Genomic DNA, 20,381 nt, shown 5'->3' on the forward strand with positions numbered 1-20,381 from the left:
AGGGAAGAAAATAAGACTGACCTTTTTGTGTGGGAAATTTTGGGGATCTAGTAGATATATATAGTGTAGGGTAAATAGTGTAGGTTTGGGCTTCATAAAAATAATAAACTTAGATGATAAAAGAGTTGGCCCAAATATAAAAATAGGATGGTTGGGTTTATAATGAGGATGGGCTACATTTTGACTAAATACTTATTGGCCTAAATATAAATACTTGCTTTATTAATAATCCAATAATTAAAATAGTTTGACCCAAAATATATTTTATAAATAAATAAATAAATAAGTAATTTATAAAATACATTAAAAATACGGGGTATTACATACACAGCCACCACCACAGCGCCACCACCGCCTTCCCCCCAAGTCACCACAACCCTCCCCGAAACCACCACCCGCGTCGCACCACCAGGCCCAACCCACCCTCCCCCTCCCCTTCCCTTTCCCGCAACCGTATCGCCCCCAAAAACAATGAAACCCAAAACCCTCATTCCCCCTTGTATGGAATTATGTATGCAAGTATGTTGAATCATATTGGATTAATTGTTTGTATAGAATGTTGATACAAGCATATTTTATTGGATTAGTTTGTTAACCACATTTGGATTATTAAAGGATTGGAATTGAATGGTTTAAGTGGAATGAATTTATTAATTATTCCACAAGGTTATTTATTTATTTATTTATTTATTACTCAATCATAACTTGTTATTATGTGAGTAAAGTGGATTATTTAGCCGAAATGGCTAGGTGGGTTGACTATGTTCAACAATTTTGGATAATTTGGAAGTTTAATGGAATTAAAGGTCAATTTGTTATGTGATCACCATTGTCCTAAATAAGATTAAAAGTGCATTGATGTATGATTGTTACGTATGGTCTACTTGAATGAGTTGGACATTAATTAAAATTGTAATCACGTAAAGTGAAACATGGATGAGCAATAAAACTCTGGAAAGCGTGCACTTCTAGAGTATTGACAATTATAGGTTGGGGTACACGGTGGTAGCCCGTGGCTTTTCGAGGCTTGTTTGATCAACATGTCAAGCAAAGTTTGGAGTTATATTTGGTGGATTTTTGGTGGAGTTGAGTATGTTGGAGATGATTGGTCATTATTTATTTTTGACTTTGATTTTGTTAGGATTTGGCTCCCTTTAAGCATAGCTTTTCTCTCACATTTTCCCAAATATTTCATACCCTTTACCCTAACCTTACATTACAAGCTTTAAAGACCTTCCGACCTTTGTGCATAGAGTTGTGTGAATGTGAAAGTAGTTACTTATCAGTGCAAGGAATGACTTGACATATTCCGAGTCGACTATTAGGTTGAGTGTATGTCTTTTTAAACACATGAGTTCGTGAGTTGGGAGGGCATCGTTCACATGATGGGGTTGGGATGGAGAGCGATCGAGTACATCTTTTATTCGCCACATAAATGAGAGTCAAGTGTGTGAGCGCTAGTCTTGAATTCTATATGCTCTTGTGGTTTGCTCTATTTGACAATTGTTAGGGAGGATGAGTGATTGGATGGATGAGATTGGTTGATTTTGAAGCATATTTGTTAGATTTATCTTGAATTGGTTGTTCTTGATTTTGATTATTTTTTGGGTGAAGTATTGATTTATTTATTCATTGTTTTACTCGAGGACGAGCAAAGGTTTAGCTTGGGGGAATTTGATAACACGATATTATACACGATTTATATGTGATATTTGGTCATGTTTTATTGTGTTTTCTTCATTCTCCTAGTATTTTTGTGCTATTATTCTTCCTATTTCTATACTGCTCTTCTCGGTTTGTTTGTTTTTGTTTTTATAGGAATAGGGCTCGATTTGCGTGGAATTTATTTTAATCGCGAGAAATTTTTTTATATGGAGCGTTTCTAGCACTAATGGAGCATCAATGGAGCATTGTGGAAGCCTGCTCCACAACTTAGTTGTGGCGTGCAATCTCTTGGCCACAACCTGGTTGTGGGCCTTGATATTGGAGCAAGGGAGAAGCAAGGACAGCCCGTTCCACAGCCTGGTTGTGGCAGTTTTCTTCGTGCCACAACCCACTTGTGGCAGCTCGTTTTGGTGGCGTTTGAGAGTCCTATTTAGATAAGATACCTAGTTTAATGCTAGGATATAAATAGGTTTTAGATAGTCTTTTATTTGATGACTTTTTATCATTTTTCAGATATTATTTTTAGACATCTTTTTGGATATTACGTTCTTCCATATTATTTTCTAGGGTTTTGCTTTCAAGATTCAAGATTTCATAATTAATTCCAAGTATTGATTTCTTCTCTAAATTCTCTTATTTTATTATTGTTAATTATGTTTTCTTTATTGATTATCATTATTGTTTTCATTAATATGTGTGAGTAGTTTCCTTATTCCAAGATCTAGCGAAACCTGAATATGATTAATGCATGATTTAATTCTTTAAATTCTTTAATGATAATTGCAATTGATATGCTTAATTCATTGTGCTCATGCCAATATTAGATTAGGGATAATTAGTATTGTTATTAATCCATTGTTTTAATCACAACGGGAGTTGGGTTTTGACGGGTTTGAATAAATCAATTAAGGGTTTAAAGTTCATCACGGGAGTAGTTGAACGGATGATTAGGAAGTTAGAGTAATGTGCTCAAGGTCTTTAACTTGCATGATTCCACGGAAGTAGGCTTGATTGTGATTAGAGAAGCCATTGATAACTCGAGAGAGACCATTGGTATTATATAGGGATTACTTTTCCTCATTAATCAATTGAATTATATGTTAGGGGTAGAACGACTATTGCATTAATTGTATTCGTGGTGATGATTGATCTTGGATGTTTTTTTAGCATTGGTTTATCATATTATTTAGTTTAATCGCTTTAATTAGTTCTTTAGTTATTGATTCTCATTTATTTGAATTGTTTACTTGCTTAGTAATTGCTTGAGTCTATATAATTAGTTTAACCATAGTCTCTTGGGATTCGACCCTTGCTTGCCCGTCTACATAGTAGTGGTCTTGTTCGGTTATTTTTGTTAGGTACGCGACACGCCTATCAAATTTTGGCGCCATTGCCGGGGATTTTTGACTTATATTTGGTGAATTCTGATAACATAAAATAATCCTCTTCTTTTTGTGTTGTGCATTGACTATCATTCAAGAATGTTAAAAGTTGTGAGTAAACACAAGGACTTTAATTAGCTTTCACCCCAGATGCAAGGCTGTGGGGTTGACTCATCTTTGCCTTGCAGATGATCTAATCCTTTGCTGTAAAGGGGATTTGAAATCTGTAAAGTTGGTTATGAAGGGTTTTGATGCTTTTTCTAAAGCAACTGGTTTGAAAGCTATCCCTGAGAAAACTTCCATTTTTTGTGCTGGAATGAATGCTGGAACTATGCAAGATCTTACTGGTTTTTCTAAAGGGAAGCTTCCCTTTAGATATTTGGGTGTTTCTATCTGCTCTAAGAGAATTTGAGCTGTTGAATGTGAGCATCTTATTGACAAAATGTGTGCAAGAATCAGAGTTTGGAGTTCCAGACATTTGTCTTTTGCAGCAAGACTGACATTGATTAACTCAGTGTTATTAAGCATTCAGGTGTATTGGGCTCAGATTATGGTTCTTCCTAAATCTGTCTGTCATCAGATTAATGCAATCTGCCGGAGGAGATATAAAGAATAGATCAGGTTACATTGCTTGGGATATAGTTTGCAGAAGGAAGAAGGAAGGCGGTTTTGGTGTGAGAAGCATAAAGTATTGGAATACTACAGCTCTGGGGAAACATATCTGGGCTATTTCTTAGAAGCAAGAAAATCTGTGGGTAAGGTGGATTAATGTAGTTTATCTTAAGAATCAGAACTGGCTAGATTATCAGTCAAATGTTGATTCGAGTTGGTATTGGAAGCAAATCTACAGAGTAAAATATAAAATGAAGAGTGTGTTAGCTCATGCTCACATAGGGCAGGTATGTACAGTATTAGCAGGATGTATAAGGTCCTGAGACCTGATTTGACAGACTGCAATTGGGACAAGGTTTTCTGGGAAAAATGGGCTGTTCCAAAGCACAAGTTCATTGGCTGGATTGCTTGGCACAATAGGCTGATGACTAGGGACAGATTGCTAAGGTTTGGTACTTTTACAGATGCTTCCTGCTTACTTTGTGGTGACATCCAGGAAGATCATGAACATTTGTTTTTCAGATGCAAGCACAGTCAAATGATTTGGAAGGAAATCAGGGAATGGTTGGATATTGGGATTAACCTAGTCAATTTGGCTAGTGCTAGACGTGCCATCAGAAGAGTTAAGAAAGATTTCTGCAGAAGGGTCTTGCATATGTGCATACTGGCCTGTATATATCAGATTTGGAAGTCAAGAAACACTACTTTGTGTGAGCAGAAGATTTTGTGTATACATACTGTTGTAAAGAGCATTAAATTTGATATTGTAACTAGACTTAGGAATATGAATACAAGGAAGATAGCAAAGGAAAATAGAGATTGGATAGATAAGCTTGTTTAGCTTTTGGTTGTATACTAGGTTTCTCCTGGTCTAGTTCTGTTCCTCTTTGGAACTTGGTTGTAAATTGTTCATTTTTTGGCAATAAAATCTCTTAATTACCAAAAAAAAAAAAAAAAAACATTCAAAAACATATCTCATTCTATATAAGTAACCAAACAATTGTTCAATATTTGATCTCCCATGCTATTACTGATATGTCTATTTTATATAGTGATTTATCCCTGTCCCTTGGTCATAATTAGGAGTATTTTAGGCTCTTTAGAGCCACTTTTATTACTAATTTGTGTTTTCTAGTGTTTTCGTAGTATTGGTTGTGTTTTATAGGAAATTGCATATTTGGAGATTAGGATAATTTTCTGTTTGTTTTGTAGCCCAAGGCTGGTTAGAGTCATCAAACTGGTGATAAAGGGCTCGACATATGAGAAGCCGAGGTAATGGACCAAGTATTTAAGCCCAGAAGATGAAATCCAGATTGGGCTTAGGATCAAAGCCCAATCAAAGTGCTAAAGAATGCCCAAGCTAGCCTCGCCTGATCAGGTGCCCTCGACCTGAGGTGCGCTCGACCGGGCGGAAGCTGACCTTCGCCCTGTCTCATTTGAGTACAAAAAGGCGTGTCTTGAAGCTTAATTCCGGCATTTTTTACTTAGTTTCTAATTATGATTTTTAGGAGCTTTGTATAAATACGTTTTGAGATGTTGTGATAGAATTATCTCTTCTCTTAGCTATTTCTCTTTCTACTTAGTTTTTAGCTTAAACTTCTCTCTTGTTTCTCTCTCTACAACTCTTGGTTTAATTCAATTCTTTATTTCCGTCAACTTTGGTAACGATTTCTTCTCTTTTATTTTCAGTAATTTGATTTCTTTAATTCATCATGTCTTGTTTAATTGTTTTGATTAGTGTAGATTTTATTATGTGTGAGTATGACGTGGGGAAAACTATGTCGTTGAACTAATCCTCCCTACGGTCAAACAAATTTATAATCACTCAACTACCTAAATACAAGTATAGAGGTAAGTCAAGGGTCGAACCACTAGGAACGGTTATGTTCAAGTATTTCTAATTAACGCCTAAGCTAGGTTGAAGTCTAAAGTGAAAGGTAACATTATTCTACTTCCTAAATCAAGAATCAAACAAATGAAACACTAGGGAATGGGGATCAACATGCATTCATGATAACCAAGCTAATTAGGGAGTCAAGCAATCCAAGCAATGCAAAGACAAATAGTAGGAGCAATTAGGGGCATTCAACTAATCATCCTCACACTCTCTAACATAGATTTCTCTAGTGCTAAACAATATGAAGAAACATAATCAAATACTCAACTAATTATGATCAAATCGATATCAAGTGGTCATGTCAATCAATTCAATCATGCAATCAATGCTAGCAATCATGGTTAGCTACTCCAATCAAACTTATGCAACATGCAAACCTCTATGAATCAATTTAATCACAACACAAGAAATACTCAAATTCCCAAATCAATCTCAATCCATCAATCACACATGTTCACCCAACCCTAGCAAGTAAACTACTCAAGAAACATCATCATCAAATCTACTATCAACTATATATAGAGAACAAGAATCAACAAAATATCAAGAACAATAATTACTCTAATCAAACATCAAATATCAAAATCAAACCAAACAAACATCAAATTAAACAAAGCAATTGAATAAGATAGAATTTAGAAATGCTCGTTGATAATTGGGAAGATCTCCAACACAATTGTCACACTTGCATCTTCAATCTCTCAATCACCATTGAAATTCTTCACTTTCTCTCTCTAAAACTACTCCTAAACTAGAGAGAGAGGCTCTCAACCTAAGAGAGAGAAAACTATTCTAAAACTAAAGAATTACATGAATGAAGAATAAAGAAAACCAAAAACTATATAAACAAAAGGAGAAAAGAAGCTTAAAATCGTAAAAGACCCAGAAACCCGCGCCCGCAGAGAAATCGGCCGCGCCCGCGGAGAAGAACGGACACCCCGATAGCCGCGCCCGCGGCCCAAGCCCGCGCCCGCGGGGCCAAGGCCCGCGCCCTCGGGGAGCCCTCGGGACAACCGCGGGTGCTTACTGCCCAAAAACGGCAGTTTTGGAGCTGCAGCAACCCCGCGCCCGCGGCAGAATTTCAGGGCTAACTTCGGAAGGCTGTAACTCTCAATCTATGAATTGTATGAGGGCGTGCGACCTATCATTGAAAAGCTCTTTAAGTCTAGTTTCTAACCCAACTTGAATCACATCAATCCGAGTTGTAGAACTTGAGATATGGCTGAAACAACGAACAAAGGTCCTATTTGAAACTTTGCAATCCTTCGTTTTCCTTTGTTTCAAACTCAAATTCAATTCCGAAAAGTGCATATTGATGCTAGTGGGTGCTATTTTCAATTTCCATGCATATTGCCCGCGACGTACCTACAAAACAACACAAAGAAACGGAGAAGCGAGAGAAATAGCCGAGAAATGAATAAAATGATAAGAAAACCATTAAAAGCATGCATTTCTCTAAACTAACACAAAATAACCCAAATCGAGCATTATTCTCTATAAACACGACACAAACGACTAAAAACGAGCATAGAAATATAAAGAAAACATAGCCTAAAGGTGCCATAAATGGCACGGATTAAATTCCCCCAAGCTAAACTTTTGCTCGTCCTCGAGCAAAACAAAATCCAACCCAAGGGAAAAATGATGACATTATTCAAGCAAAGAAAGAAACGAGAAAACTAGAGAAGATGGGAATATACACTAACTCACTTTCTTAGGAATCACGGTCAATTTTAGCAACTAAAGACAAGCTATTTAAACCCCTAGATCGCCCTAGAGGACGAGTGATGCTCTCGTAAGGGTATCCTAAGAGTTTACCCATAACTCTCATAATAATACAAACAAGGCAAAGCATGAAAAAGAAAACAAAATACAAGAAAAGCAAACAAATGTTCATGAAAGGATTTTTGCAAATGTACAAGCACAAGTGAATGCAAATCTTTCTAAACAAGTAAGGGAGTGCACGCTATAAAATACCTAAGGTTGATTGAAACATAAATATGCTAAGCATAGGAACTAGTTATCACACTCCACTTTCTTCCCAAACGGTCTTACCGCGTTCCCCCTACTAATCTCATATCTCCCCTTAGTGAGCATCTCATAGATTCCGCGAAGGAACCGGAAAAAGATCAATATTTTAGGCTACTCGACATCTTGACTTCAAGGTTGTAACGTAAGGCATAAAGGGTGAAGGTAGGCTAAAATTTTTAAAATTTGGCGGTTTTCCTAAAAAGTGAAGCAAAAGGGTGATCAATCCTTAACAACACGATCAAGAAATCACCAAACAAAAGGAACACCCCCAAGCTTATTTGAAGCTATACTCACAAGAAATATATACAAAAAGCGTAAACGCCTCTCCCCCAAGCTTAAATGAAGCATTGTCCTCAATGCTTAGAAGGAGAAAAGAATACATCAAAATATTTTTGAATTGTTACTTTTTTCAATTTTTTTTTCTTTTTTTTTACTTAAACTTGCAATGTCCTCGCCTTTTGCTAAATTCGGACGGCTTTTTCTATAATGCAATTTATTAGTCCATGCCTTTTATGATTAAGGACGGCTTTTACTCAAACACTTGCCATTATTCACAAAGAAGACTTAATCACAAACTAGCAATCATAAAAATCAAATTTCCAACTTATCCACCACAAACTCCATCATACATGATCAATTTGCTTCACAAAAAACCAAGAATAGAAAGAAAATGAAACAAAAGGCCAAAGAACTAAAGATGTGGCTTGAAAAGACGGAAATAGGCTCAAATGGTTGCAAGAAGGCAAATGGAAACTCAAAAACAAATATAAAACAAACTAACCTAAAATTGAAAATACCACCCCGAAAAAGGTGCCTTTGTCCTCCCTAGATAGCTCGGTCTCGGGTTTAAGAATCATACATCAAGCTTTATAGATTAGGCTTGTTAAGTCAAGGATCCATGCCGCTCATGCAAGAACATGATGAAAGCTTGAACAAATATAAATCTCACATGGTTGTAGCAAAAACTCACTAAGGTTGTCAAATCGAAGATAGGGAGCAACTACCAAACATGCCACAAACAAGTAGAATCCGGCTTCATGATCCTCCTAGTTCTAGACAACTACCTTAGCATGCTTTATCCTAGAATCAACCAAACGTAATCTCAAACCGTGCACACCACTACCATTTAGGAAGAAAAGCATTCAATTATACAAGTCCAAATGTTATTATGTCCAAAGTAAGAACAAAACAAAACACATTGCAAATTTGCCTTGATAAAAACAAAAATCTTTTTGGAGTTTTTCAAAATATAAGAAACATGGAAACGCATATACAAAGGTGCGTAGCATATATGAATCAACATCCCACCAAACATGATAGAATACCCTCCCCCAAGCTTGAATGAGACATTACACTCAAACATAAATCATATAATCCATGGGAGGGAAACACAAGGAGATCAATCCAACAAACCATCATATGTCCAACAAGTCATCAACCACTAGAGAAAGAGCAAGGAAGGATATTACCGGATATTAGGTGGGTGTAAATACCCGCAAATGACCCAATTTTACCCTTTCAAGGCTAACAACCTCTAGTGTTGAATTTGCCTTCCTTATGCTCGCAAAAATAGGAGTCAACCTTCCTTGATTCTTGATCCGTATTGAAGCACCAAAGTATATCAAGTCATGTACCTAGAAAAAGGCACACAAACATTTCCATGAGATAAAGTCTATTCTAAAAATAAAAGAAAATGAAAGCAATAAAACACGGGTTACTTCCCGAGAAAGGCTTGCTTAGGGTCCAAGCTTGACCGCTCTAGAAAATAATAATTCAACGCACGCAAGAGCTTGTCAAATGCACTACTATACATTTCATATGATAGTTAGTATGCACATGACAAAATAAAGGCATGTAACAAGCTTAGTGCACACCTATGGAATTGAGAAGAAGTATGCCAAGAAGAAGGAGAGAAGGGAAAAACAAGAATATAAGAAAAAAGAAGAGAAATTAAAGAAAAAGAAGAAAGCATACTCCTCCCAACAAAATATTTTTGGTTGGAAATCCCACCATCATCCTCAAAAGTCATCAAATGAGGCACTTGGGGGACTAAAGGCTTTTCAAGAGGAGGGGATATGAGAAAAGAAGGTAATGACATGGGATAGGAGGGAGCAAGATCAAGCTTTCTTGAAAATGAGGTGTAAGGTGAAGGAATAGGAATTGGTTGCTCACTTACACCACTAACCATAGAAATACAAGCTCTCTCATCCAATGAACTCACATCCAAAGGGCTCTCCTCCAACTCATCATCATTTAAATTAAGCTCATTCTCAATCACATCCTCCTCATTAACTTCACACCCTAAATGAGCTCTCAAAAGCCGCAAATCATCATCAAGGTTCAAAGGAAGCTCATCAAAGGGTTGAGGGTCAAACTTGGGAGGTAGCTCAAAATAAACATGAGAAGTACAATCTCCCTTTAAAAAGGCCTTACCATTCTCAATGGTGGAAAATGTAGAAGAGAAAGGTTCATCAAAGTTGAAAGAGGAAGGCAATTGTTTAACATTAGAGATAGGAGTTGGAGACTCAACTTCACCAAACACTTCACTCCCATCTTCATAATCATCAAAAGTAGGCTCTACCTCCTCAAACTTATCATATGGAACCTCTTCTTCATCAAAATCATCTAAGCTCAAGGCCTCACCCTCAAAGCAACCATGGTCATCATGCAAAGGAGATGGGGTGGAAGAAGGTTGGTTTCCAAGATTAAGGTATGGAAGAATGAAATCACAATCAAGGGAGGTGGGTGGGAGAATGGACTCACTAATTGGTTTGTCAACACTTAAAACCTCTTGGTCCTCATCACCCTCAAACATCCAATCTCCCATAGAGACTACTTCATCCTCCTCATCCTTACTCTCTTTCCTAAAAACTTCTTCACGCTTCAAAAATTGCAATGTCCCATCCTTCATAACTTGAATTACCATTTCCTCAATATTAAGAGAAGCCAAAAATTTTAGTTTCTCTTCAACTCCCTCTAAAGGCTCAATGGAACAATATTCAAATTTAGAAGGAGGTTCAAAATGCAAACTCTTTTTAGGAACGTCCATCTCTACACCCTTTTCCTCACTCATAGGTTCTCTAACATCCTCCTTGCATACTTTGGAGCTCTCAAAACAATCATCGTCATCATCTTCCATATCTACCAATGTGGTAGAAACTTCATTTACATTCAATATTGATGACAATTGACTCTTCATCTCCTCATTCTTTCTAAAAACAACCTCATTATTCTCTTCCAACTTTTTCAACATTTCCATTTGGCTTCTTACAATCTCCAAATATCTCATCTAGTTTGGTTCCAAATTAGAATTCATCTCCAATTTTCTCAAAGAACCACCAATTTGATTATAAGAAGACTCAAAGGTAGGAGCTAAAGATTGGAAAGATGAAGAGCATTGAGGAGCATCATGGGGGAAAGAATTATGTTCAAGCATGCAAGGATCAACATTAGAGATATGAGTGGCATCATTAAATTGGGGAATGGGGGCACAAGTAGGCATGCAAGATTCATCATTCATGGAACATGGACCATAACAATCATCAATGGAAACATTTGAATAACCATGACCATGATCATAACTATCTCTAGCAAACCATACATAAAAGTCCCAAGCATCATCGATTGACAATGCCCGAAATCTACCATTAAACATGCTTTCAACAATGTCTCTAGTTTGCTCATTCAAATTATGATAACAAATCTCGCAAGCCTCCTAAATATCCAAATCATGGTAACTAATGAAGTTCTCTAATCTATTAAAGTACACCCAAAATGGCTCATCCTCTAATTGAGGAAACGAGAAATTTTCCATTTTATACAAAACAAGCAAAAATCAAATAAAAGAAAAGTATACACAAAGACCTAGACTCAAACAATTAAAAACACTCAAACATAGACACCGTTCCCCGCACGGCGCCATTTTGACAAGAGGAAAATGCATGTCGTTATCTACCCTTTCCCCAAGCCAAACTAAATTTGTAAACACCTAACCAACCTTATATGAATATAGGGCAAGTTAAAGGTCGATCCCAAGGGAATGCAATGATGAAAACTAAAGTCTAAGTCAAGCTACCTCGGAGTCGAAAATGAGATTATGGTTGGTACTAAATGAACTAGATCAAATTCAACAAATAATCAAGGGTCTAAACACTAGGGATATGGGTTCCACATGCAAGATCAATGATAATGCTAGATTAAAGCTCAATCAATTAATTCAAGTATTGCAATGGACAAACAATAGTAGCAATCAAGAGAGTTCAAATACTATCTCCTATAGGCCAATCTAGTGGTCACTATGAAAGGCAAACCAAGAAGAATCACAAGCAAACTCAATCAATTAGAGCAACCTTTAAATCAATTGGTCATGTCATTAAGAGTTGCAATGCAATCTAGATTAATCTTATAGGGTGATCAATCCTAATCTAATCAATCTCATGCAAAACTATGTCAACCAATTTAATTGCAACAAATCAACCAATCAAAGAGCATCAACTAGCATTTCCATTAATCAAACATGCTTCCCCCTTTCCCTAGCAACTAATCTACTCACTAATCATGGTGAAATTCAAGAACAAATAACTAGAAATTGCATTGATCATCATTCTATATCAAAATCTAATAGAAATCAAAGTATTCAATATTATCAAACTCAAATCCAAGAAAAACAAGCATCAAGCAAAAGAATCAAATAGCAAGTAAGTAAAAGATGAAAGAAGGAAGAGATTCTCACTAATATTGATGATTGAAAGTGAAGAAATCCAAACTTGATTGATCAAATATTGAGTTACAAATCCAAAACCAAGAATTCCTCTCTAACTTTTCTCTAACTTCTCTCTCTAAAACTAAGCTAATGAAATATTATCAAAAAGTTGGATTCAAAAAGGAAATACAATTCTATTTATAAGCTAAGAAGAAATCGGTAGCTCTCGCGCCCTCTCTCGATAGACCCGCGCCCGCGGAAAAATGGGTACGGAACCCCCCGCGGGCTGTCTGGGCAGCACCCGCGCCCGCGGCATCAAGGGCCCGTGGGGAAATGACCCGCGCCCGCGGCCAAATCCCCTTCTCCCAAAGGCTGATCAGGGGGCCGCGGTCTCTCTGAGGGGAGAGACCTCTCCAGATTACCCGTGCCCGCGGGAAGTCCTCGGGGCAACCACGGGGAGTTCCTGCCTCAATTTGACACTTTTGCTCGTCTTAGGCCCGCGCCCGCGGCAAGATGGCCCGCGCCCGCGGCCTGCTGGGGATACCTTGGAGACCTCTCTGAGGCCTCTCCAAGGCCTCTCTAAGCCCTCTCTAGTCAAATGCTTCTTCCTTGCTTGATCATTGAGGTCCCAAATTGCATCCTTTGCCAAGGCGATCCTCACAATACCTACACAAGTAAACAAAGGAAGGAAATAAAAGGGAAAAAGAGCAAAATAAAGGAAAACACGATAAAAACACGAGAAACATAAAGAAAGAGGAAAAAGGAGAAACTAAAGGAAAAAGGACCAAAACTAAGAGAAGAAAGCAACAAAAAGGGAAAGAAATAACCTAAAAGACTACCCTATGAGTGCCATAAATGACACTCATCAGAGTACTTTCTAAGGTTTGTGGGGATCTATAAATAATATGAAGGGGTCGTTTATTATGGTTGATTGTAAATGCTTGATTAATTTCCTATTAATTGATTTAATGTTATGCAATTAGATTAGGTCTGGTTTAAATGTATGAGTTAAGAAATATTGATTCGAGGTTCGAGATATGAGAATTTGTTTAGGCTTACTTTTAATAGGCAGGTTAATTTATAATGGTTAAGTCAAGATTCGAGAGATGCGATTTAATACTGCTAAATTAATTCTGAGATTGTAATACTTAGCGAAAGCCCTTTACGATTTTATTAATTAATGCATTGATGATTGATTGTTATATTCTACTTTGGAGTATTATTTATTAGAGAACCTATGCCCTACGTCTTTTATTATTGATTTTCCCTATTCTTTATCTTTGTAGTTTGATTAGTTCCCTTTTTAATAATAACAATTTGGTTACTAATAGTTTAGATTACTTTAATTAATTAGGAATAAATTAACTTGTTTTCCCTGTGGTTCGACTCTTCTTCCCTATCCGCATAGTTAGAGGACTTAGGAATTATTTTTTATAAGGTGATACAGCTTTAGCCTGTCAATTACATAATTTATATTTCACTTGCGTCATTCCGGAAAAAACGTACCTTTCTACACTGCCGTTGCAATGGGAATAGTTAGATTCAACATCAAAAACAAGTACACTTAGCCCGTTCATGGGTTTCATGCTTTCACGTCTCAACAAGTTTCACGGAAAGCTCACTAAGACTCTTTAAATTCCAAACCTCTAATTATTTCTCATAGCAATAATGAAATTATCAAGAGAATAACCAAAAAAATTTAATTCGTTATTACTTGAAAATTCATTAGGATAGATTAACCTGCCAATTAAAAGTAAGCCTAAACATACATACAAGTAGTTTCTTATACTTACGTCCGGGAATCTATTTTCATGTTCTTGCAATTAAAGATCAATGACACTAAGGAAAACTTCAACCCAGAAATGATGAAGATTTGTCACTTGTGGGCCATTACCTCTACACATCCTTCTCCCGGGAACATGATATCTTACCTCCATATTTGGAATCTCAATTCCATATTTATCCAGAAAAGAAGTAACTTCCTCCAAATGAGAATCCCATCCTCATCTCTCAACTTTTGTAGATTAAACTTGGTTACATCCACCATTTCCATATAGAGCATTACAGAAAAATTGCGGTTGGGATAATGTGAGGGAGATATATTAGAGTGGTAAAGAGAGAGATGGGCCGAGTGTAAAAGAAAGAAAGGGAGGTGGTAAGAAAGGGGGAGATAGAGAGAAACTAAGAGATATAAAAGGGCAAGGGGTGAGAGAGGGGGCGCTATGGGGAGAGAATTCAAGTGCAACCTATAATTGTCAAGGACACGAGAGATTGTGAATTTTTAAAGCAATTTATAATATTCAAAGCCTTTTGGAAGATGAAACAAGGACAAGTCATTTGATTAGTAGTCATTTAACATAAAATTTCAACAGTATGGAAGAATCGTGTTAGATTCATGAGTAAGTGCTTTTTTATGTGTGTACAACCACAGTGAGAGAAGGAGAGAAAGAGAAAGATGAAGATAAAGGAGGAGAAGAAGAGGGAGCTAGAAGGAGAATCCTTTTCCAAGAAAACAAAACTGCGATAAACTGGTATCACATTAATAAACTCATATATGACTTTGACAAGAAACACTTGAGTTAGATTCCTTTTCCAAGAAAACAAAACTGCTATAATGTAATACCCTAAAATTTTCTATTTTAGGTTTCGAGGACGAAACTTGCATTAAGGAGGGTAGATTGTAATACCCGTACTTTTTGTATTTTATATCATATAAAATCAGATTTTACTTCATATATTTTATACTATATTCTTTTATTTAATAGAGATTTAAAATCCTATTTTAATTTAAATAGGTCTCTATTTTATGAGTCTATACAAACTAACACTAAAAATAAAAGTATATGTATAGTATAAATATATAAAGATGCAATCATAGCTTTTTACGTGAATATATATTTGGTGGTGCTCATGTCAGTAATGTAGTTTCCTATTCTAGGGGTGTGCGAGTTTACTTTGATTACGTCCCACATCCTGCGAAGGAATAACATTGCTTGATGAAATTTGGTGATATTTATAGTTTATTGCGAAGGTAATCACACGACCCTAAATTTGGGATTTTGTTTGGTTATAAATTATTAGTATTAATTGTACTTCGTATCGTTACGTGTTAATTTTATAATTTGTGAATTATATATGATCATGATTTATATGTATATGATCGATTAGTGTGTGGTATTATATGATGATTTGATTGACGCATTGATTGACTATGTTATTTCTAGGGTATTAATGTTATTTATATTTGGAGTATTGTTTTATTGAGGTTTTAGGGTTGCTAGTGAAGGAGTTGTGTCTTCGATAAGTGCAATTACTACATATATCAAGGATCACTATTATGGAGATAATACGTTCGTTGTTTTGGGTTGTCATCATCTGTTGCTAGACTATAAGCGATGATCTTTGGATTAGTCAAATGTTCCAAAGCCCGGTAGAATGGATCTTATGAGGTCACACACAATAATTATATATCCCTAGACTCTAGTGTATGTAGCTCTACCTACACTCCCTCTGAAACGATGTGTTTAGCCTCCTTATTAACCCAGTATCTAAACTCATCAAAATGACACGCTTCATAAAACCATCGAGATCGCTCGTCAACAATGAAATTTCTAGCAAGTAATGATCTAACTATTGAACACTCCCCAAACTACCTCCATGGTTCTGCATTCCAAAACCTCCAACACTAAAGTCGCCGACGGCGACGATGGCGGAGATGAATAATCGATTAATTGTTTATGTAACTTAGAAGTGTGTGATTTGTTCTTCTACTAGTAATTTTCATGGAAATTCAATCAACAAAAATTTCATTATTGATTGAATTCCCCATCAATTTTTGTCCCTCTTAAATTTTTTAGTCTCTAATTCTACTTTCTCTTTCTAATTGACAGTTATCATAAGCATAGCTGCTTTCTTTTTCTTTCCCAAATCAAAAAAATTTATTAAAGTAGTTTTATTTTATTTTATTTTTATTTTAACTTTATTAATGTTCATTTTCATATTAATAAATGTTCATTTCCATATTGATACAAGATCACTTTATTTTATATATATTTATCGCGATATTGATACATACATGGTGTATGTTCGTTTTCGTATTAATAAATGTTCATTTTCATATTGTTAAATGTTCATTTTTATTTTGATAAGTTTATTATTTCAATTTTGATAGACGTTCATTCACATTTTGTAAATAATGTGTATTGATTGTTACAAATACGTACTCTTTTTTATGTATAGTATGGAGTAGTAGGTAATTAAGTATATGTAGTACTTACTACTTAGCCTGCCTGTATCATTTGTATGTCACACCTAAGATAAAAGTATATTTTATGCAAGCAGTAAGATACTAAAAACATTGAGTAGAGCTTTATATGTTTAACCACATATAATTTTTAATGCTCATTAATTTTATGCCATGTTCATTATCATTCCAATATAAGTTCATTTATATGTGAGTAGATGCTCATTATATATTATGTTGATCACGCCAGTTTCTATACTCTTTTAGGTTCATTTTTATGTATATATTGTTTTTTTAAATAGTTTTTCATATTTTATTTTCCTATCATATACATATATAGCGTCTAATGTTCATATTTATTATATTTAAACTACTTATAAATAAATTTGATGTTCTTATCAAAGCCTTTTGCTCATTCTCATGTAGATACATAGCAAGGATATTAATAGATGTATATTTCGATTTTTTAGTAGATTTTTATACATATAGTATTGCAATTGTTCAATCCCATAATTTAAATGCACGGTCAAGATATCTGTTAATTTTTGTTTAAATTTCAGGATATTTTAATAAACGTTCATTCTTGTATTGAAATATGCTCATCTAGAAATGGATGCATGTTCATTGTCATATTTATACATGTACATCAAGTTATGGATATATTGATAATATAGTGAAATCAATAGCTACAGGAGAACAAACTCATATTGCACAACCTATAGTGTTTACTTGATGAACTACAATACATTCTTTTTGTTCGTTGAATGTTCATTTTCATTTTGATAAATATTCATTTATATATTAGTATATGATCATTATTCGCATATTAATAGATGATCATTAGATTTCTGATAAATGTCCACACTTTTTCCATCTTCGATCTTTTTATATTTTCTACATATTTAATAAGGAATTTCGAAAACAATTTGATTTTCTATAGCTTTTCATGAAAATGATAAAAAAAATGTTCATTTATATATTATTTGATGTTCATTTTCATATGAATAAATATTATATACTTTATATACTCCACAAATTTTTAATATATGTTTATTTTTCACATAAGCCTCAATATTTATCCTCAAATTCCTTTAATAATACAAAAAAGATAACTTTTATAAATTTTTTTATCATCTATTAAAATAAGTAAATGTTCTATCAAACCATAATTAAATGTTCAATTACAAAATATTATATGTTCATTTATGTTTGTCTTTCATTCATGAACAAATTCATTATACAGTACGGTACGGTGTTTCTGGTATCTTTTCTTGAGCTTTAGTCTTCATAAGTTTCTCTCTCTTTCTTAATACTCTACAATCCTCTAAGCTTCATTCTTCATCTTTTTCTTTTTCTTCTCCTTCTCTATTACTTTTATATTTGGCATCAACTACAAAGTAAATTAAAAATTAGAACAATAAGTAATCCACAACTTTAGTTGCGTCGTCATCGCCTCCACCACAACAGTAAACTAGCATATATAATTCCAGATCTTCATCCCACAAAAAAAATCAGGAAATATTGGATCAAATTGTTTTTATAATTTTTGTGTTAGTTTCTTGATATGGCTTGCCTGTTTGATTAAGCTCGTTATTTGCTTGTTGAACTAATTGATCGTAAGTTACGACAATCAATTTTTGATCAAATCAATACACAATAATCTCTGCAATTCAAAAATATATTTAAAGTATGCAAATGTAGTGATTCTACCGAAAGTTATTTTGTGATCGACGGAGAAGTAGAAATGGCAGAGAAATCAACAAAGATGTAAGATGGAGATCAAGTTAGAGTAGTTTACAGGTGAAAGAAATTATAAACAATAGTGATGCGGCGTCGTTTGCAAGGGGGTGCAGGGATTTCATCCTAGACTAGAGTCTAGGTAAAAATTTGTACACACACAAGGGTATTGGGTCAAGCAAGTTAGAGGCCCATTAATGGGCGTCATGAGCAATTAACTAATCATGAAAAGGATTGGGCTAGTATAGTTAGTTTAGGATTAGGTTTTGGGCTTTTGACATGGGCTCTTTATAATTAGAGATGGAGATCTATAAATAAGATCTATGCCTAGGGTTGCATGCAAGCAGTCATAATTCACACACAGTGAATTTTGACATCAAGGGCAACCAATCCCTAAACCCTAATTCCCTCTCTAACTCACGGCTCTCTCTCCTCCCCCCCTTATACTGACGGCTGGCTACCCCTAGGTGGCGCGTGTGGTAGTTTGTGGTGGTTCGTGGTTGGTTCGTTGCTCACTCTTCTCCATAGAAAGTTAATTGAAACTAGCATTAGTGGAAGTCTTAATCTGTCCCCATGGACCAAGTAGAGGAATCACGCTTGAGGTTCTTTATCTCCCACTGGTCTTGCTCGATCGTACGTGGAATCATGCTTCAAAGGTACAATTATATGTTCTTTATGTGTTATGCTTCAGGTCTTGGAATTAGGTACTGTATGAATATGATTCATGTTTATTCCGCAATTAGTACCTATAAACTCCTACACCTAGTGTGGAGTTTTATTTTTGGGTTGAGATTTGATTATTTTTGGGTGCTAGTATTATTGCTCTAAGAGTTGAGATACTTATGAATTGAATTGTCATGTTGTTTGGGAATCTGTGCTATTGTTGAGCTATAATATATTAGTTTTGTGAATGGTTACTTGATCGATGTATGAGATCAAAAGGTTGAGCGTTATTATTTTGTTCTTGGTTTGAGGCTCGGTGTTATATACCTTAGTCTTTGGCATGTTGGTAAGAGGATGATAATCATGAGTTAAGAATGAGGTACAATCTTTATTATTTATTTTTTTTTCTGTGGTCCCCTACAGTGGGAATCGGCCCTTACATGGTCTGGTTCAAGGTGTTTCTTGTTATTGAGAGTATTCAAGTTTTTATACTTGTTGCTTTGTTATTCGAATTACTCATGTTCAAGGCTAGGTATATGTGATACCCCGTATTTTTAATGTATTTTATAAATTATTTATTTAATTATAAAATATATTTTAGGTCAAACTATTGTAATTATTAGATTATAGATAAAGCAAGTATTATTTATATTTGGTGTTTTGGGTGTTTTTAGTCCCTCGGGAGAATTACAGCTCGAAGATTAGTCCGGTGCGGCCTGTACCTACAAAACAACGGAAACTCTTGTTGGTTGGAGTTCCGCCTCCGACGATCAAGTTAGAACGTGTAGGAGAGTAAAAAGTGCGGAAAAAGATAAAGGTGAGATCTTTACAGATCCCGAGATCAGGTGCTTTCTCTGATGTGAGAGAAATGCAGGTGATGTAATAAATGATTGATTGTCGTTGTTCCCATAATGGGGAATCTCTCCCTATTTATAGGGTCATGGGAAAATGTGCCCTTATTCTAGGTCATGTGACTTAGATTTGGTGGGCTATGACATGTTATAGGAAATTGGGCCTGAAAGTCGCCATTCCATGATGTGACAGTGGGGACCACGTGTCAGTTTTCGGTTGGTCTTGTTCTGACCAATGCTGGGCGGACACGTGTCGTATTCTCAGGCCGCCACGTGGCAGGGTAATTTTACCCAAAACATTTGCCCCTGTCACAGAGGTGACGTGGCGTGCCATGGGACGTCTATGACACATGTCAGCGTCTCATTTGGCGAAGTAAAGTTACTGTTCACCCTCTGGGGTATTACCAAGGTGCGTCAGAATTTACCCCTCTATAAAGAAAATTTTCACCCTCATTTTCACGTGTCTTTGCGTTGAAAGTTAAGAGAGTTTTTAGAGAATTTTCACAAAAAATTGTGTACTCTGCCGCTTGCTACTGTTCGACTGTACCAACCGGCTCATTTTCAAGTCAACCGTAACTTTCTCAAGGTAACCGTCTGA

At 35.5% G+C, this 20,381-nt stretch overlaps 1 protein-coding gene across 1 annotated transcript; it reads left to right on the top strand.

The window, feature by feature from the left end:
• Positions 1 to 3,948: 3,948 nt before the first annotated feature.
• On the top strand, positions 3,949 to 4,500 carry LOC145610572 (uncharacterized). The gene has a single exon (XM_081665885.1). It carries the CDS (start codon positions 3,949 to 3,951, stop codon positions 4,498 to 4,500), a length of 552 nt encoding a protein of 183 aa, XP_081522011.1.
• The last annotated feature ends 15,881 nt before the right edge of the window (positions 4,501 to 20,381 follow it).

Source organism: Chenopodium album, chromosome 24 (assembly GCF_948465745.1).
Source record: "Chenopodium album chromosome 24, dcCheAlbu1.1, whole genome shotgun sequence".
Classification (NCBI taxonomy): Eukaryota; Viridiplantae; Streptophyta; class Magnoliopsida; order Caryophyllales; family Amaranthaceae; genus Chenopodium; species Chenopodium album.

Excerpts from the sequence above, each read along its gene's own strand:
- LOC145610572 (XM_081665885.1), top strand. The coding sequence starts at position 3,949 with ATGTACAGTATTAGCAGGATGTATAAGGTCCTGAGACCTGATTTGACA.